The sequence below is a fragment of the Pseudogymnoascus destructans genome (assembly GCF_001641265.1).
Source record: "Pseudogymnoascus destructans isolate 20631-21 unplaced genomic scaffold scaffold_1, whole genome shotgun sequence".
Taxonomy (NCBI): domain Eukaryota; kingdom Fungi; phylum Ascomycota; class Leotiomycetes; order Thelebolales; family Thelebolaceae; genus Pseudogymnoascus; species Pseudogymnoascus destructans.
Window position 1 is genome coordinate 2,193,852 of NW_020167520.1, and position 20,416 is coordinate 2,214,267.

At 45.8% G+C, this 20,416-nt stretch overlaps 4 protein-coding genes across 4 annotated transcripts; 2 read left to right on the forward strand and 2 right to left on the reverse strand.

Annotated features, from left to right (window-relative positions):
- Positions 1 to 334: 334 nt before the first annotated feature.
- Positions 335 to 1,987, forward strand: VC83_00588 (uncharacterized protein). The gene is made up of 2 exons (XM_024464278.1): positions 335 to 921; positions 1,017 to 1,987. The coding sequence occupies exons 1-2, from the start codon at positions 793 to 795 to the stop codon at positions 1,653 to 1,655; spliced, it is 768 nt and encodes a 255-aa protein (XP_024328657.1). The 5' UTR covers positions 335 to 792; the 3' UTR covers positions 1,656 to 1,987.
- Positions 1,988 to 6,068: 4,081 nt separating this feature from the next.
- Positions 6,069 to 6,711, forward strand: VC83_00589 (uncharacterized protein; the record flags this gene model as incomplete). Its single annotated transcript, XM_024464279.1, has 2 exons — positions 6,069 to 6,407; positions 6,565 to 6,711. The coding sequence occupies exons 1-2, from the start codon at positions 6,153 to 6,155 to the stop codon at positions 6,709 to 6,711; spliced, it is 402 nt and encodes a 133-aa protein (XP_024328658.1). The 5' UTR covers positions 6,069 to 6,152.
- Positions 6,712 to 13,300: 6,589 nt separating this feature from the next.
- On the reverse strand, positions 13,301 to 15,054 carry VC83_00590 (uncharacterized protein; the record flags this gene model as incomplete). Its single annotated transcript, XM_024464280.1, has 4 exons — positions 14,756 to 15,054; positions 14,588 to 14,696; positions 13,988 to 14,535; positions 13,301 to 13,939 (listed from the first exon to the last, which is right to left on the reverse strand). Exons 1-4 carry the CDS (start codon positions 15,020 to 15,022, stop codon positions 13,301 to 13,303), a joined length of 1,563 nt encoding a protein of 520 aa, XP_024328358.1. The 5' UTR covers positions 15,023 to 15,054.
- A 2,181-nt stretch (positions 15,055 to 17,235) lies between these two features.
- Positions 17,236 to 18,622, reverse strand: VC83_00592 (uncharacterized protein; the record flags this gene model as incomplete). Its single annotated transcript, XM_024464281.1, has 3 exons — positions 17,236 to 17,584; positions 17,678 to 18,156; positions 18,608 to 18,622. The coding sequence occupies 3 exons, from the start codon at positions 18,620 to 18,622 to the stop codon at positions 17,236 to 17,238; spliced, it is 843 nt and encodes a 280-aa protein (XP_024328357.1).
- Positions 18,623 to 20,416: the final 1,794 nt, after the last annotated feature.

Below are 20,416 nucleotides of genomic sequence, written 5' to 3' on the forward strand. Positions count from 1 at the left end.
GGAAGGTCCCCCACGCCCATGCCGAAATCTCGAAATGTCTCACACGTCAAGGCTCGGAAGGAGACAAAGCGTCCTAACTAATAGCACAAGTCGAGGGTCTTGGGTTCGCCGATCTACGAGGTTGAAACTCAGCTTCCTGTTTCTATGATATCATGTGTTAATATGGCAATAAAGCCCGAGACATGGAGGACAAGGAGCCGATGATGAGCACTAGAGCGAGACTCACTGTCACAGAATGTAATGACCATCACGTGGCACGTAATCTGACCTCCTCCACTTCCCGCCTCCGGCTGTCATTCCTGCGCGCCCCGGGCGGTTCTTTGTGCTGAAACCGCCCTTGGGCTCTCCCTCTCATCACCCGGCGCCAACGCAGGTACCGCACAAGGGCGACGATCACTTCGGCTCGTGCCCTCGCTCCGGCCACCATCCCGCCGCACGTCCCTCACGCTACCTGCTCTGTGCGTACGACTTCTGCATACCTGCATGGTTACGGGCCAATCGGGACCTACGCCTTCTCATGCCCGGAGAACACGCCACAAGGACCGTAATTGCGATGTTGGAAATGGTGCACAAGTTCGTTGTTTGAGTGCAACACGTCCCACCGCGCTGCTCCGTTTACGGCCAGGGGTGTGCGTGGTGTCTGGGGTTCTGATCTGGGGCCTGGGGGTCTATCCTGGAATCGCGGCTGCTGGGGTTCTTTCGAATCCGCATTCCACGCTTTGGGCAGACCTACATGCATATAACGGCTCATTCAGCAACGGCTATCTATAACTGCCCCAAGGCCGCGCCAGTATGGCTCCCTCAAATTCAAAGATCGCTGCTGCTCGACTACAGCAGCTTCAGCGCGTCATGGAGGAGAGCTCACGAAGACCATTTATTCGGGCCTATGGCCCAGCAGATCTCGAAGCTATCATGCACATTGTGAGTTTTTGGCCCCGTTTGCTCCCTCCCAGAGCTCAAATCCCATGCCACCTTCAACCTATATGAAACGAGCACAGAAAGCTAACCCGCTCCAGTGCCGTGTTACTGCCCACTCAGCCGCAGCCCAGGAACCAGCCAACACCATCGTTCCTCTCATATTTGTCCTTCCATATGTCATCCTTCATCCTGAATACACCTTCGTCCTCGACAACGGGCATGGCGACTGCGTAGGCTACTGCGTCGCCGCACCATGTTCAGCAACCTACCTGGAACGCTACAAATCCGAGTACCTCCCCACCATCGACCGCTCACTCTACCCACCTCCACCACACTGCCCCAGGGCCGTAGCCGGCAACGAGATCGAGCGTACAGGCAAAAACGGAGATGTGGCCGCCGCCCTCATGCAGCGCCTATACTACCCCGACGAATCGGTGCTACATAGCAAGTGGCCCGGTCTACTTGAGGACTATCCAGCTCACCTCCATATCGATATCCTACCCGAGTACCAGGGTCACGGTGGAGGTAAGAATCTCATAGCAGCACTCTTGGCTAAACTTCAGGGAGACAGGGTGCGAGGCATCCATCTCATGAAGTCCAGCGAGAACAAGGGCGCTGAAGTATTCTACTGTCGAATGGGATTCGAGCGATACCCTGTTATCATGGATGGTGGTGAGAGCGGGGAGGTCGGGCATAAAACCGGGGGAGGAGTTTGCATGGTTCAGAAATCGAGCTAAGGGTTTACTTGCACGGCTTCAGCTTGATTGGGAATGGAGCTAAAGAAGGGGCGTCGGGGAGTGCCGGAGCACACAGGAAGCGGAGTTCTGGCTTACTTTTTCTTATCCACATGAGATGATGGCGCAAGCCGCGGGTTCCGACGGCGTGGTAAGGAGTTTGGCTGCTTTTAGTGGAAGATTTTTGATTGGCCTAATGCACTCTTCGCCGTGTCCATGCGTACAACATGCGTGCAATCATTTCACTGATAACGAATCGGAGGGCGGCGCAGGACGCTTGCGCATGCGCAAGGCTTTCAGAAGGGAGAAGTTGTACCGCCAGTGGGCTGTGGTGTGGGATGATGGGTGTGGTGGGGGCTTCAGAGGCGCATGCGGGCGCGGGGATGTTGCAGCGGCCTAGGACGATCACCCATTTAGCCGACCACGATTGCTGGACGAACATGCGAGCATAAGTTCGCTGTATGGATTCGGCTGTAGGGACTCAGCCGTAAGGGTTCAGCTATAGGTTTAGCTGGTGGGATTCTGTAGAGTAGGTTACTTCCAATTTCAAAATCCACCAGGAGTTATGGGTTGCGTTGGGTGGGTTAGAGCGTGTTCTGGATTCTCTTGCGTGGATCTCGTGCGAGGATCGCATGCATGAGGGAAATGGCTTGTGCGCGAGATTGGCTAGCTAGCAAACCATGAGGATATCGGACCCGTAGCACCCGTATTTGCTCTGGTGGGAAATGTTACTTCGGTCTAGTTTGCCTATCGAGGGAAGCCTTCCGCCGACCCTTTTTGTCGGATCCCTTCCGCATCTCTAGTATCACGAACGCCAAGTCGATCGTTATTTGGTCCCAAGATTTACGTCGCGGGGCTAGCGGACTGATATTCGAGGGAGCACCACGAAATGGCAAACACAACACATAACCTAGACAACCCTGTTTTTGTTGAGCGAGTACAGTAGAGTACCTTAGCTTAGCGTATTGATTTGGGACGTAAGGGTGGGAGCTGAAAACCATATGGGGTTGCGAACCTCCTCGGAGATGAGGGGTGTAGGGATATCGTGGGATCTACCTGGGGTCAGGGACTGGGGTCGAGAATGAAATTTTGGGGTCAACTGGGGTTTTATGGAGTATGATTGAGCCCAAGGATCTAGTTATGAAGAAGAAAGAACCCGATTTTAGGGGTATTAATTAACACAATATACGAGTTGCCCAGACAGGAAAGATGCAGTATGTACAGTGAGCCTTGCAATACCTATAATAGGTCATTTGGGCAGTCACTATGGGGCGGGTTAAGTAAATTTCCGACCACCATTGACACATAATCTTACCTTGTTAGCATCGTTTGTACGCACTGTAACGTGAGTCGTGGCGTAATGAACATACAGTCATAATCTGTTAAGTCGATAGCTCGGCTCCCGTAAATAATATTAAGATAGCGTAAATATTGAGATATTGAATTTCATGTGACATTTATATAAAATGAGGCTATTTACATAAACCAGCTATCCAAAGTTCCCTATGCCTTAGAATTGGCAACTATAAGCCCTAACCCTCACTCAAACTTCTTAAGGGACCATAAATACACTGCTGCATCCTTCGTGCCACTATTCCTTATGAACTCAATCAGACATAGAGATTTCTTGTGTAAGGTTGACTTAACAGAGGAGGCAGGGGATTAAACACAAAGGCTTTCCTAGTAGCAGATTATAGTATTGTAAGGAATACTATATTAAGTTGAGCACGAAGCTCCTATCTAAGGGAATACTATCTACTTATATAGTAGCATCGTGCCTTATAGATAGTCTAGATAGTTGATGGATAGTGTTACGGCTACGGTAATGTGACATCATGGTTACAGGACCAGGGCCTAGTAACGTGATGTGTGAGTCACAGGGGGCAAGCGGGGTAGGCTGCCATGTGACGGGGCTAATGGATAGTTGCAGAAACTAGTGGATATTGGATAGTTGAGCTATCCACGAACTATCCTGAATATCTAGCTATCTGCCAACTATCCAGATTACCCATGAGGCATGACGCCACTATATAAGTAGATAGTATTTCCTTAGATAGGAGCTTCATGCTCAACTCAATATAGTATTCTTTACAATACTGTAACGTGTTACTTGAAAAGCCTTTGTGTCTAATACCTGCCTCCTCTGTCAAGTCAACCTTACACAAGAAACCTCTGTGTCTTCTATTGTTTAGAAGTCAGCGTTACACTTTGAGCACCACTTCCACGAGGTACTGGCTTACACACAAAGCAACATGGCAGACGATACTGGATCAAATGTCAGATCAAAGGGGAAGGTTGCTACTGAACCTACCATCGAAGCGACGACGGCTCACCACTCAGACAAACTCAAGATTGCATTCCCAGACACCTTTCACGGGGATCGCAAGAAGCTTAAGAGCTTCATCATCCAGACGGAGCTATGGATGGCGTTTAATGCCAAACACTTCAACAAAGAAGTTGTTACGATATCAAGTGCGCCTTGCAGCTCGAGTGGGGGTTCAGGGGTGTGGGGAGCTTTCCGGGGTTGGAGCGAAGTTTTCAGTTGTGGAGTGAATTCTCAGAACTGGTCTCGCTAAAGAGAATTCACTCCACAATAGCTGTATATAGATCGAGCCACTGCTCGAGTGCTCCTCTTCTCTTTCCTTTCTTCTCTAGATTGAGTTTAATTCATAATACCCAACTGGCGCCCTATGCCTTGGTGAACCGTGACAGAAGTGGAACAGGTCCTATGGGCTGTGGCACTCTTTCGAGGACCAGCCTCAGAATGGATCTCCAACTACCTCGCCGACTACATGAACCATCGAACAGTTGAAGGAAAATGCAGCACCTTAGCTACCCAAGGAACGAAGGAAATTTTTGTATCCTGGGGTGGATTCCTTAAAAGGCTTAAGAAAAACTTCAGAGACATCGATGAACCATGGAATGCAGTCAGGGCACTCCAGGCTCTCAAGCAGAGAGGGTCAGCAGTTGCATACACCGCTGAGTTTCAACAGCATGCAACACTCACCAACTGGGCAGAAGAGGCTATCTGTGACCAATTCTACGCAGGTCTGAAAGACCATGTGAAGGATGAAATCTCAAGGTCTGACAAACCAGATGACCTTAGAGAGATGATTGAATTGGCTCAGAAGATTGACAATCGTCACTATGAACGGCAACTCGAGAAGAAAGGGGGACCACCTAGTCAACACTGGACTCAGAGAAGAAAATAAACAAAGAGTCATTGGCCTCAACCTATGGAAGTCCACACTACTTTCAAGCCTAATGGCAAACCCCACAATCCCAACAAGGAGCAACAGTTCCAAGAACGGCTCTGTTTCAACTGCAATAAGCCTGGACACACAGCGCGAAACTGCAGACAGTCAAAGAAAGGGAATGGAGGACGAAAGTATGGCAAACAGCTTAACACTACTTGGCAAGGTCAAGGCGGGTGCAAGGCCCCGCGAGGACAGCTATGTGCCATGTTGAAGGAAAAAGAGAACTGGAGTATTACTACTCAGGATCTCGAGGAATTCCACTTGTCAAACAGAGAAGACAAGAACAACGACAAGGAGCTCACTAGTTCTCAAAAGCACCGGTGTCATACTGACATTCGTTGCACTCAGTTTGCTATCAAACTCAAGAGCAAACTCAGAAATCTCCTCCTCAAACCTACAAGTCACTATACATATTTTGGCTTGTCACACCAACAACAAGAGCAATACTACTCAACGATTGCTACAACCCTCTATGATTCATTACATGACATCACTCCTTAGTTACTGGGCTAATACTACACATGACATATCTCTATCAACTAGAGGCCTAGGAACATGAACGATAGCTCCCAAAGCTTCTACAACCCTCTATGATTCATTACACGTCATCGCTCCTTAGTTACCCACAAAATTGGTAAAGTTATGACATAATTTGTCTATAGGGGTACTCTGACCTTGGACCTCCTTTCACTTCCTATAGGCTAGGAACCTAGGAGATGGTTCTATGGGATTCTCTTACGTTGACTACAGTTACCAAGCCTGGTTAGTCATGGAAAGTCTTGGAAAATGAGAGAACTACTCTCCTTTAGCATAAATAGGATTGCCCTTTCCTTAAGAAAGGGCAAGCAGACAATACAGTAAATCGACTATCACATACTTCCACATCTTTTTCAAGCTTCCAAGCATTGATCTTGTTACTCCTTGTTTCTGAAAAGTCAGTGAGGTGCTAACCTCTGACTTATCCCTGAGTTCTCAGACTCAACATTTGTTACAACTTGTCTAAACCACTCCACTACATCATACACCTGATTGATGCGTTGTGGCATAGTCTAAGCTACGACCCTTTGGCTCTGTTTCCTAAGACAGTGTGTTGTCTTAGTAAAATCATCCCTTCCTTGGGTGGCTAGATTCTCACATCTGGTGCACCCACCATTACAACCGGTTACAAGCATTTGAGAAGACAGCAAGTAAGACTCTCTTTAAGGAACAACTGCCAGGAGCAGTAAGAACCTTCAAGGAAGCCATGCTTCAGGAGACGGTCGATCAAGAAATTCCTGTGCCCAAGCCACCAATGAGCTGGCAGGACACTACACAAGACTGGGAGGTTGCAGTTCGCACAATCATGTGCCGACCAGAATACCCTCACCAGCAGGAACCCCGTGGGGCGAAATACACGGAGAAGGAAGCCACAGGATGGCAGTACAAGCTCTGCGAATATAACGTCCGGGATGCTATCGCAGATTGGAGAATCGATGACATACACCATCCTAAGAATGAGGTATATGAGGCTCGACAAAACAACCTGTTAAGAGTATTACAACAACTAGAAGAGGAGGGAGAGTATGAAGCATCACAGCTTGCAGAAATCTGGGATGCAAATAAGTATCCTTCCCAGGAAAGCATCCCAAGAGAAGAAAGGGTAACACGAGTGTTAGAAGCACACGAACACCTATGCCGTGAAGCAGAACAAAGAAGAGAAAGGGTACCAGTTCTACGACCATTATAATATGGTGAACATGATGGATTTTCATCAGACGGTTATTCCTCAGACGATTCAAAAAACTAGGAGTCCTCAGCAGTAGGCCACTGGCGAGCGACACAAAGAGGCCTAGTACAAACCAGCTATGCGCCACAATGGGCGGCATGCAGCTATATGTGGTTGCTAAGATACAACAGCAACACCTCCGAGCTATGATAGACTCAGGAGCAACGGGCAACTTTATGACAAAGAAAGTAGCAGACACACACGGGTTCAGGACGCAACTGAAGACCGATCCATACCCATTAATGGTTGTAGATAGAGAGCCCATCTCAACTAACAGCAGAATGGTGACCCACGAGACAGTCCCATTAGAAATGGTCATGCTATGCGGACACAAGGAAACGATACAGTTTGATATCGTGCACATGGACAATCATGCATGCATACTTGGTGTACCGTGGCTCAAGAAATACAACCCCCAGATCGACTGGCGGAATGAGAAAGTTGTGATGAGCCAATGCGCATGTGAACAATGAACGGACATGCCGCAGAAGGAGAAAACCTCCAAAGACCGGAAGGAGTTATGTGCGACCACCGAGTCTGATGACCTAGCCCAGGCATCCTCACTGAAGCAAATACCAGTATAAGGAATACGAGCAGTTATTCCGGGAAGGCCCTAACGAAGAGGCGCTTCCTAAGCACCAACCATGGGATCATGAGATACCTATCATGGAAGGAAAGAGTCCACCGTTCGGACCAATATATCAGATGTCAGCAGCAGAGCTGGACGTACTGAAGGAATACATTGACGAGAACCTCGCGAAATGGTTCATTGGACCATCAACATCACCAGCAGGAAGTCCAATACTATTTGTGCCAAAGAAGGACAAGAAGCTAAGACTCTGCGTGGACTATCGAGGAACAAATAATGTCACTATCAAAGATAGATATGCTTTACCTTTGATAAACGAACTACACGACCGGTTCCAGGGAGCCAAGATATTTACCAAGCTGGACCTCAGAGGCGCCTATAACCTGATTCGAATCAAGAAAGGGGATGAGTGGAAAACAGCATTCAGCACCCGCTATGGCTTGTTCGAATACTTAGTTATGCCCTTTGGTTTAACAAATGCACCAGCATCCATGCAGAGGCTCATGAATGCAGCTCTCCATGAATACTTGGATGTGTTTGTTATTGTCTACCTAGACAATATGTTAGTCTACTCAGGAGACCCAACGGAACACATTGGTCATGTTCGGAAGGTATTACAGAAGTTAAAGAAGCATCGGTTACTCCTCAAGCCAGAAAAATGCGAATTCCACAAGGATCAAGTAGAATTCTTAGGCTACATTGTCAGAATGCATGGCATCAAAATGGACCAAGCAAAGGTCACAGCAGTGTTGGAATGGCCAACACCAACCACGGTCAAAGAAGTACAAGCCTTCTTAGGCTTTGCCAACTTCTACTGAAGGTTTATTATGGGATATTCCAAGGTAGCTCAACCACTTACAGAGCTTACAAGGAAAGACCTTATGTTCGAATGGACAAGCAAGGCAGAGGCTGCTTTTCAGGAACTTAAGACGAAGTTCACAGAAGCACCTATCCTAGTCACATTCGACCCTGCAAAGAGGATTGTCCTCGAAACGGACTCCTCTGACTTCGCGATTGGAGCCTGTCTAAGTCAGCCAGACAAAGACGATAAGCTTAAGCTAGTTGCATATTACTCTAGAAAACTGTCACCTGCGGAGCTCAACTACGACATCTACGACAAGGAGCTGATAGCTATTGTCGTTGCTTTTGAGCAATGGCGAGTATATCTTGAAGGATCGACCTACCCAGTACAGGTATGGACGGATCATAAGAATCTAATATACTTCACCACAACCAAGGTTTTAAACCGCAGACAAGTCCGATTGGCAGAGACAACTCGCAGCCTACAACTTCATGATTACATATTGCAAGGGCTCTGAGAACGCAAGAGCCAACGCTCTTAGCAGAAGGACTGACTACATCGGCCCTAAAGAGGAAAGACCTAGAGCCATATTGAAGAAGACAGTATATCCGGATCTTCAGGATAATGAGGCTTAAAATATAAAAATAGAATAGATAAAATAACTTATATAACTACTCTTCCCCCTCATCATGAGCATCTTTGGCTTCACTTTCTTCAACCTCTAGTATATGACCCCAATCTCGTAAACAGAGTAAATATTGAAGCGTTTCAGGAGAGAGCCTGTTCCTTTTCTTCGTAAGAATATCAGCTCCATTACTAAAGACCCATTCTGATGGAGCTGATGTTGCAGGAATTGCCAAATGGTCTCGAGCAATTGCAGCTATAATTGGATATTGATATTGCTTTGCCGCCCAATATTTGAGGATATCTGTTGCTGGACCTGGCCGGAGCTCAACAAGCCAGCGCTTCCATTCTGGTTCTTGGTAAATACTATGAGAGAGATATAAATCGTCGTCGGAGTCAGGTTCTGTAGGTAATTGTGGTAAATCAGCCTCAGCTTCCCTTTTCTCTTCTTCAAGATAGTATTGGTGGTCTCTATATTGAATAAAGATGTCGTGGAACTGCTGCTTAACCCTATTCTGTTTGACTTCTTCAGTACTGCTTGGCCAAAGACTGTTGAATACGTTAAGATTCATATGTGGATCGCAAATTGTAGCTACCCCTGAATGACTTTATCGTTGATTCGTAGCAAGCGTATAGTATGACGTTGTACATCTTCAAGAGCCTATCCATAGCGGCGAACTAGCTCAACAATTAGCAATTGTAACGGGCGATATGGGTATTACAGGAGCTGTCTTTACCTGTACAAGGGATAACGCCTCAGCTAATACTGTTATGCTTGCAGAATATGAGAAAATAGCCAGAGACCAGGAAGTTACAACACAACAACCCTGGACATTTAGAGTCAAGGAAGGAGATGTACGATGCATAGCCCATATTATCAATATTGCTGTTCAAGATGCTCTTAAGACTTTAAAAGCAGCCCCTGCTGAGCAAGTTGAGAGTTATCGGTGTGAGCAGGGAGTTGCGTGGATTCGAGTAAGCTTCGATAGTAATATTGAAGTTAAGAATACTCTTGGTAAGCTACGTAGACATATCTATGTATTCAGAAATCGAAGGCAATGGAAAGATGCTCTTCAAAAGCAGACTATAGCAGCTGGTCTTAAGAAGCTACAACTATCACTCGATATGCCAGTCTGGTGGAACTCAACGTACGAAATGGTTTCAACAGCTATTAAGCTACAGATGCCAATTACAGTGATCTGTGCTACTCAGAAAATGGATCTAAGTATGAGAGATATCGCTCTTACACCAGAGGATTGGATAACGCTCCACGCTCTTTAGAATTTCTTCTTTATATTTGTTAAGCCGTCGCAAAAGCTACAAGCAAGCTTATATCCAACGCTCAACTTCGCAATTCCTCAGTATCTAAAGATGATAAAGAAGCTTGAGGCTTTACAGAAGGAAGTTGGTATATCATCAATGATCGGCCTAGCTTGTATCACTGCTCATAAGAAGCTTAATGAGTTTAGATTTCTGTTGCCATTTATCGTTGATCCAGTGTGCAGTAATCGCAGCATAGTCTGTATAATTCCGTGCAGACCATGCATCTGTCGTTATTGATATCTGGCCTCCTCTCTTAATATGAGAATGGAGCTCAAGTTGTAGCTGGCCTCGGTGATATAAGAACTGACGCTGTAGTTCTCGGTGTAGCGTACGAGCTGATATTGTCATAGTTGTTGGGCTTAAGAATTGAACTAATTCACGGAATGAATAGCTTTCCACAAGGCGTATCGATAGATTATTCGACACAATGAACTGTAGTAATAACTCCTTATACTTTGAAGGATTACCAGGTTGCTTTAGTAGAGCTGATGGGCGTGGGTTGAAGAACGATGATGTACTGCTTGACGCACTAAACGGCTGTCACTTCTCATTTTTAAGGGCGTATGATACTGTTGGATGCTTTAAGGAATAATGCCTCCATAGATTACTGCTCGACGATTGCTTTAATCCTTGTGGCGGTAGTGAATATCCACAGCCTGGTTGTAGGCATATCATTTTTATGGTCGGAGGCCGAGTATCAAGTAATTCCCGACGATATAAGCCCTTTGTGAAGAGCTTCGATGATGTCGGTGGTAGTACTACCCTTGGATGTTGAGGTAGATTAATCCATACGTCAACTGCTTCAACTGAAGGCTGAATAGGGGTAGGTTGAGGTGGAAGATGTGGTAACGATAGCTCTTCTATTTGAGAATAGCTCTCATGATCTGATGGCAAATCTGATAATTCCGAGTCGCTCATTTTTACTGTAATCGTCACATTACGATGGTAATGTAACATATGGGGTAGTCGGACATATGGGGTAGTCGGACAAAAAGTTTATTCTACTCTAGTTGACTGAGTCCTACGTGCCACACACTCCTCCAATTCCAATTCTGGGTCACTTGAATCGTTCTCTACCTCTTCCTCTTTAACTTCCTCATCTACTTCTTCAATTGGCCGTTTGCGTGGCCTTCCACGTGGTCTTTTCTCAGTTGACTTCAACTCTGCCTCCCGGACAATTTTCAACACTTCCTCAGTACTGAATACAAATTCGCCTTGCAACTTAATTCTCTTGCCCGTAGTTCTTTTCTTTCGTGTCTCAAGTATCTCTTTGTACTCTTTCACCTCCTTCCGAAGGATGCTGAGTTCAGCATTCTGACTTTCAACCAGCCTAGTCATTCTCTTGGCATAGCGTCGAGTTGGTGAAGCAGGAGAGTCACAAGTTGCAATACTTGAATTAAATACTAAATTTGCATGCCTTAGTTCAGTTCCATCTGGAGGAGAACTTCGGAGTATTGAGAGATCCAGAGTAGTGATATTGGTTGAGTTTTGAGGAGTGCGAGGTGGTTCGGTTGGTGGAAGTGGAAGGTTAGCCAGAACTCTTTCTGGGAGAAAGGGTATTAAACCCGCTGCCCTCCACCCACTTCTAATGTTTTGAGGTATAAGACCCTTCTTTCGAATACACCGGAAGATTTCAACCCAGTGTGAGCGCTGGATTCGCTTTATTCCTGCTTGAGTATACCAATCTACTTCCTGAGCATGAAATCGCTTAAGAGGTCCATACACCCCAACATCAAGTGGTTGGAGTAGATGAGAGCAATGAGGCGGTAGAATAAGAAGGTCGATATCATTCTCAATGCACAGTGCAATCATATCGCCAGTAATGTGACTAGAATGGCCATCCATAATCAACATTCGCGGGTGATTTCCAGACTTTTTGCGTGACTCAAGCTCAAATACCTTCCGCAACCACTCAAATCCATGACTGTTTGAAGTCCAGCCACTATTACTTGTTGAGAAGTGCCAGTTTGTAGGGGTGTCCTTTGGAATCCAACTTGAATTGGTATTCTTAGCCTTGAATATAATCATAGGTGGTAAAGCACCACCGTCTGCATCAATACATTCAAGTACAGTTATCCACCCCTGCTTCCCAGCTGTGACCTTACAATTGGATTTCAAGGTAGAATCAACAATTATTCGCGTGGATTGAGTCTCTCCAACTGCAAAACCTGTCTCATCCATATTATAGATGTTGCATGGCTTGTACTTTCGCTCTTCAATTCGTGCTTTAAACACGTCAAACCAAGCTGAAATCTTTATAGGAGTGGCTTCTTTATGTCGTGCAGACTCTAGTTGTCTTGAGTAGATCCCTTTAAAGTTTGGATGTCGTTTTAAGAATCTATAGATCCATTCATGGCCTATGGGGGTAGGATTGGTCTGAAGAGTGGTTTGAGAAGACGCGATTTGGACACGTCGTATGCGAATTTCTTCAGCCATTTTCTTGATCAACATAGGAGTTGCAGGAAAACCCGTGGCAGTGAGACGTGTAATCCATCGTGCTAGTGTATTTTCTTCTGCATTTGAGAGAGCTTGTTCAATTTCGTGAGCTACAGCACGCGTTTTCTTCCCAGACATCCTATCAGCAAGAGTTGACTTAGGAACTTCGAAGTGGTCTACAGCAAGTCTAATTGATTTGAATTCCTTCAATTGGAGCGCAGTGACAGCCTTTTGGATGTTGTCTTCAATTTGAGCACGACTGTATGGTTGTGGGATGTTTATGGTGGAAGGTATGAAGGTTCTGAGTTGGTAGTCGGGCATTTTTGTCCGACTACCCCGTATGTCCGACTACCCCATACGTTACGTTATTTGAACCAGTATATATATATAGTAGTTAAAATAGCTTCAATTATAAGAATATGCGTTCAGGCCCCACTGCTTCGCGACTATATTTTTCGGTTTATATTCTCTACCTACTGCCACGGTTCCTACGGATATTGTCCAATACAAAACATAAACCGGACTCGCAAGTTACTATCTATTAACCTATGGTTTGAACGTGGTTTATATGAACCAAAACAAGGCGCAAATACGAACTGTGACTAAAATGACAGGTTGGATTTGCAGAATGACGTTATGAATCTATAATAAGCGTTGTGGTTGAAAACGGACGTCCAAGGTAGGCAGATTTGAGCCTTTTGAGTTTTTTTATTATTGCTGCCATAAAGGCACCTTGGTTCCATCCATATGCTGAGACTCATGTTACATAGCCAGCCTTCGACAAGAATTAAGCTACTCAGACTTCTATGGCACATGACTTTGCGGAAAACCATCAGACTCTGTTCACAACGTCTAGTAAACGTATCTGAACGACAAATTCTCCTTATCCGTCTTGCCCCCCCATTCCTGCCTTCCCTCTTCGGTCCCAGAGCGTGGCCCCAAAGCAACTTCTACTCTATCCTTCTTTTTATTGGCCCAATAATAGTACCCAAACAGCAGTATCGCAAAGAACCCACCCCCGCCCTGGGTAGCAAGTATTGCAATTTTTGCTGGCTTATACTCTGGCTTATCTCTATCCTGGAATGTCTGGGGGCCAATTATGCTTCCAATTGCATATCCTGCAGTGACGAATGCAGAAGCAAGGACTCGCTTTGTCTGTCCAACACAGTTTGACATCGCCCACTGGAAAGTCAGCATCAGCGTTGGGACAATAGCATAGACGAGGTGGGTGCCGATGATGATAGCAGCCGGTTTGCTGTGAGGCATGAAAGACATCAAGGCGCCGCCGATCATGCCTGGAATGCAGAATGTGGCTATCCAGGCCCAGCGGCGGTTAGAGCTGTAACGAACCCCAAAGCCTGCGATGAGCGAAGTGCTGATGGTGACGAGGCCACTCGGGGCATTGAGGAGGGCTGCTTTTGGGGCAGAGTAACCAAGATTCGCGATCACAATGGAAGAGTAGGAGGAGATAACGCCGCTGGAGCATGTTATCTGGAGATCAATGTCAGTTGCGAACTGTGTGTAATGGTGAGTACATACCGAGATAGTCATTAGCACTAACAACCATATCTGGATGTCGAGGACGGTCTCCTTCAAGTGACTCAACTTGAAGTGGCGGTTCTCAATGCCAGTTTGATTGACTGCGATGTGATTAAGGAGAGCAACCTTCTCGGAATTGGTGAGAAATTTCGCTGTCATAGGTGATTTGGGAAGAATAAAGAAGCCCACAACTCCTACCAAGGACGTGATAAGCCCGAGGGTCAAATACATAATCCTCCATGATGATATCAAAGTCGTACTACGGACGTGTTGGAATCCGTAAGAGATGAAGGCACCTAATATCTGGGCCACCCCTGCACCACAGAACCAGAAGCTATAGCGCGATGCTTGTTCCTGTGAAGTGTACCATTGGCTGCTTATTAACATCATGCAAGGCGAGACGGGCGATTCAAAAAGTCCGGCAAATATGCGAGTTATCAAGAGGGAGTGATAGCTGAATGTTGCCGCAGTACAGGCTGTTGCAATACCCCATAGGAAGGCAAGGATACATAGCCATTTTGTCACAGTGACCTTTTGGAGTATATACCCTGTATCAAGTTCAGAACCTAAGTCTCATAAAGTTGAAGGTGAGGGACTAACCGTTAGGAACCATCGCAATTAAATAGGATATGTAGAATACAGAAGACGCATTTGAGAAGTCATTCTCAACAAGGCGAAGTTCTTCCCGTATACCCATAACACCTGAATACTGTCATCAAGAACGTAATTCAGCTGCGATAGTTTCTAATGCTCAGGGGCCATGCTCACGTTGATGAGAACCTTGTCAAGGAACTGCAACCCATAGCAAGCAGCCATAACTGGGATGATCCGCAAATCGATCTTACGTCGCAAAGCTTTAAGATCCACATTATCATCGAGACGGCTCTGGTCCTGGCCAGCGAGGTAGATGAACGCCCTATCGAGATCTTTGCTATCAATGCTCTCAGTGGCAACAGTTGGTGGGGTGTCGAACCGCTCATCTTCAACAGTCAAAGCTCCAGCTGTTGACTTCTCGTCTTCAATCGAGATACCCATCACCACAGTTAAAGAGTTCTAAGCAAGTGAGGTCTGATCAGAATATGGTTGATAATGACCGTAGGGTAATCTCAACAAAGAGGAATGTGCACAAGCTAGCAGTTAAGTAGTTCCTTCAGGCCGTCCCCTTAAGATTACATCATGTTGGAATATATTGCAACATACCTGCCTTTTCACATACATATGGATGGAAGGGCACATTTCTCAACTGCACGGCATGTGTTGTACCCGTACCAGTGCCAAGAAACAATATGTGGTTACAATATGCAAAGGCCTTGTCGCTGGAAGGAAGGGGGCTGGTGTATTACAAACGGCACTATTAAGGCCCTGAAAATTTAAAGAGGGAGCCAACGCGATTCTAGAATAACAGTTCTGATTTGCCAAGCTAGTGGACATTTATACTCTTTGGGAAGTTTCGTGACACCTCAAGAGTAGACCAATGGCATAAAAATTATCACCGGTATGCCCAATATGGTACATTGCTTGGATTTAGCTTGCTGGTCATGTCCAATGCAATAGCTTGAGCCAATTTATGGTGGTGGCGTCGTTCGCCACCCCTTGCTTTATATCAGCATTCTTACTCGCGTACATTCACCTGATGTCCTGGAATTATTAGAGCTATACGAGTTGAATGGTTCAAGGTCCAGTTTAACAGCATTAAAACTCTAGTGTCTCATGCAACGTTGTATATGCAATTGATTTGAATTATTCTTAAGGGCAAGACTGATCCAATTTGATTGCGCAAGATTACAGATGGCCGTTAATGCTGTAGCAGCATAGCAGGAAGTTTTATGAAACCTGTATACATAGGAGCAACGAGTGTTTACACGACATGAACTGTATTACACATATGTAAATGTGGTGCTACACACCAAAGTAAGATATTCATCATATTGATAGAGAAGACGTTTGATATCCGCCATGGGCAACCCACATAGAATCAAGTACATTCCAGTGTTGATGCCACAGGCCGAAATCCGACAAACAGCGCTACCATGGCCAGACTTATTTACGGGCAGTGTTTCGAAGTTGGATCACTACAGACTTCCTCAGGTCTCTGTCATGGCATTTTTGGTTATGATCCCTTCACGTTCCACCAAGGAAGCTTTTATCCCTATGATTCGAAGATGATAGATGTTCCCAGTGACTCTAAATACGGCAGTTCTTATCAAAGAACCATGTCTATGTCTAAGATAATCTAAAACGTAATCGAACTTAAAATCATATTCTCAGCGTGAAATATAAACCCAAAGGGGGGCCAGCGACTCGTTGTGCGCCCAAGCCTTTGCGTCACAGATCCCTACATCTATTGTCATCACGCCATACACGACGAATCGAACCAGACCAAAAAAATAGCAAAAAAAATAAAAAATCGGTTGGATCCAGATTTGAACTGGAATCTCCCACCGTTCCCCAACCGCTCTTGGTATCCAAGGCAGAGATGCAGGGGTTAGCCCAAAATCGCCTTGAATGGCCCAAAATCGATTGCTTACGGAGGCGGACATCTTACCGTTAGACCATCCAACCTTTTAATTTAAAGATTAGACGCATATACTGCCATATAAGGTATCTATGTAGTTTCTTAGCTCCCATGGAGATATATATAAACCTGCCCTGAGGATGAGATACTCCTTTCATATATCCCCAGCGCCATGCAAACTGTCCACCGAGATATCATATATCCACAAGAAAGATTATTTCTTACATTGCACAACATCTCATCTGTACAACTTGTTCAAAATGAACTCTCATTGTTTGCTATACACTCCATTGATACGACAGGCTTAGCGCATGGTATAAATCGCTGGCAGATAGACAACACCTTCCTATTTATACATTCGCCCTCTTCCTCATGCCAATCATACACTCCAATGGCTTCCTCAGTAACCCCTCTCTTGTCTCCAACACCTTCTGGTACAGCTCAAACTCGTACCTTCTAAACACCGTCGCCACAATCAGCGCCAACTCCATCTCCGTCACATTCCTGCCCACACAGCTTCGAGGACCATAACTGAACGAAATAAACGCAGCCTTCTGTCTCTTAGTTGCCTTCTCCCAACGCTCAGGCCTGAACTCATCTGCATATGGCCCCAAATCTCAATGCAATGATGCACAGTATACGCTGGAACACTGACGACGCTGCCAGCGGGGAAATGCTGATCCAATATGCGGGAACCCGGGCCAGGAGGCACAACACGGGCCAGCCCAAGTGACTACGTCAAGTGGATTTGGAGAGTCTGGTTGATAACGCACTGCATATACTTGAGGTCACGAACTTGAATATACTGTGGCACGACAGTGCCCACTGGGAGGGCCGCGTCAAGCTCGGCTTGCAGCTTTTCGAGGACACCTGGTGTCTTGAGGACCCAGTAGAGGAGTGCACAGGAAGTCTTACTGGTGGTGTCGCTGCCAGCGATCAGCTGGGTCAGGGCTTCTGCGGTTAATTCTGCACGGCCGAGTTTGGCACCCGTCTCGTCTTTACCCTCCATCAGGCGGGCAAGGAGATCGACACAATCAGTCGAGGCGTGCTGAGACTCGGGCAACTGCCATTTCTGCAAGGTTCTGAACAGCTTCAACACCTTGGTAGAAGAATGGGTCAGGGAGATATTTGGCGAATGGCTTGATGCTTGGCAAGCAGCCGATGGTGCCGCTTACTTCGCCGCGACGGTTGAGGACTTCGACAGCTGGGGCGTAGGTAACTGGAGAATCTGGTGTTTTACGGATCTCAGCGATATCTTCCCCTTTTCGACCATGCGGAAGGGTTGCCAGAAAACTAGATCGGCGATGATATCGAATGCAAGGTAGTTGAACCAGTGCAGGGCATCTAAGCTTGTAGAACCCTCCATGTGAGCGTTCAGAGAAGCTGTTCCACTGTTCGTGAATGCAGCCAGGTTTGATGTCATGTACTCCTCGAACTGGGAGATGGACTTAGTGTAGAGGGTGTGAGCAATAGTCTTGCGCTTCCGGGTGTGCTCGGCTCCGTTGCGGGTGTTGAACAAGCTACGCTGAATGAACACAAAGGCGTCATAGTAGTCAGATTCTAAGAAACCATTGCCGTGGCCGTAGACAGGTTGGATGGCGGAGTCGTCGGCGATGGAGACATGATTCGGGGCGATACGGACAAGTTTTCCGTACTTCTTGTGGGCAGCATGGACAGATAAAAAGCGCTTTCCTTGCCTAGCTTGAAGAAGTCGCCAGATATTGGTGAAGCTTGCAAAACGAGGGGCCGGGATACCACGCAGGTATCCGTACGTAGTAAAGTATGGAATCAAGAAATAAAGTCAAGAAGAGCGATTGGTGTCCAAGGAGTGACGAGAAAGATGCATCGTGAGACAAACATTGTTCAACAGAGCAATTGTATAATTTGACAATTGTAATCAGGCTTACGGGTGCACAAGAAACCCCCTAGGGAGAATCCGGTGTTGTTCATATAACTTAATAAAGTTATAAAGAGACTTTTCATCCAAGAGATCCGTCCAACCAAAGATCAGACTAAACTCTATCAGGCCAGACTAGACTAATGGATGTGCGACTTCAACTCCCTTACTTCTTTGCTAGCGCCCTTGTCTCTTAGATGACACTTACAGAGAGAGCCAACATTACTGTAGGCTACACTCTAACGACAGGCTGTTTATGTTACGGCTCTCGGAGAACTACTAGCCGAGTGAGTCACGTCGCATGACCCCACGTGATCCTTAGAATGGAACTATGAGAACTGTTAGAACTTGTACAGTTCCTACAGTTCCTACAGTTCCTTAGGGTAGAACTATAGGAACTGTTAGAACTCATACAGTTCCTATAGTTCCCTACAGTTCCCTTTAGCACGACACTACTATATAAGTAGATAGTATTCCCTTAGATAGGAGCTTTATGCTTAACTTAATATAGTATGCTTTATAATACTATAACGTGTTACTTAGAAAGCCTTTGTGTTTAATCCCCTGCCTCCTCTATTAAGTCAACCTTACATATAAAACCTCTGTGTCTTCTATCGTTTAGAAGTTAGTGTTACACTTTAAGCACTATTTCTACAAGGTACCAGCTTACACACAAAGCAACAGTTCATCGGCTCATCAGTTCAAATCGGCTCAGTTCAGTTCAGTTCAGCTTTTATAAGTGGGGCGTTCAGTTCAGTTCACAAGTTCTCATATAGTGGGGCGTTCAGTTCAAGTTGTCCGCACTGACTGTTTTGAACTGAACGAACTGACAGTTCTTGGGGGGTTAATAGTGGGCCAGACATAATATATTACCATAGCTTTTAGCGCTGAATTTTTTTTCCCCGGGACTTTTGGATGCTCACGGGCGCAATTTTGTTACATTTGATAAGTTACCAAAATGTCGTCACAGGCTTCAACTGAGCAATCACTACCACCTAGTATACAATCTAAGTTATTAAACCAAGATGTTGCTAGCTCAGGCCTTGATTGTCAATCTTCATCATCACAACTCGGCTCCATTACTTCAAACCAGAAGCGCTCTCGCACTTCCTTTATCTGGTCGCATATGCCAGGTGATCCAAATACAGTATACTTCAATGGTCAACAAGTGGTTGTTTGGCGTTGTGGGATTTGCAAGAAGGAGTATCATGAGGCAGGTGGAACGAGAGGCCCAAAGAAGCACTTGTTAAAGTGTCACTTTATTACGGATCCAAAGGAAGGGACTAAGTTGCTTGCACAAACCATGTCAATTGCAGAAGCTTTTGAACGAGGTCAAGAGGCCTTGCTTTACACGAAGCATCGTAAGCTTGACACGTCTTTTGATATTGCAACTTTTCAACAGCTCTTTATACGATGGATTGCACGCTGTTCTCTTCCTCTACGAATGTCAGAAAGGCCAGAATTCCGAGAGCTTCTTATGTTTCTAAACCCAGAAGCTGAGAGTGCACTTCCAGCTAACCATGAAACTGTGCGTAACTGGACTATGGAGTCCTTTCGTGTAGAGAAACGTCAAGTACAACAAGCTGTCCATGGGGCTATTTCAAAGGTTCATTTTACAGTTGATTTGTGGACGTCAACAAACTCCCTCGCTCTACTTGGAATAATAGCCCATTACTTTGCAGAAGATGGTCAGCTTCGAGAGTCAGTTCTAGCGCTACGAGAATTAGAAGGTCGGCATACAGGGGCAAACCAATCACAGCTCATTCTAAAAGTGATTGATGAGTTTGGAATTGCAAGTAAAGTTGGGTATTTTATGATGGATAATGCAGAAAACAACGAGACGATGATGCAGAGTCTTTCAGCTAGTTAGTACTCTCTCCTATATTTATACTATTAATATTAACACTAGTATAGCTTTAGAGGAGCGCCATATTCCATATAATGCAAAGAAATACTGTCTTCACTGCAATGGCCACATTATCAATCTTACAGCTCAGGCTTTTCTTTTCTCAACTGA

Bases quoted from the DNA above. Each gene is read 5' to 3' on its own strand.
- VC83_00588 (XM_024464278.1), top strand. From the start codon at position 793: ATGGCTCCCTCAAATTCAAAGATCGCTGCTGCTCGACTACAGCAGCTT. The intron at 922-1,016 runs GTGAGTTTTTGG...AACCCGCTCCAG, and splicing joins TCGAAGCTATCATGCACATT to TGCCGTGTTACTGCCCACTC.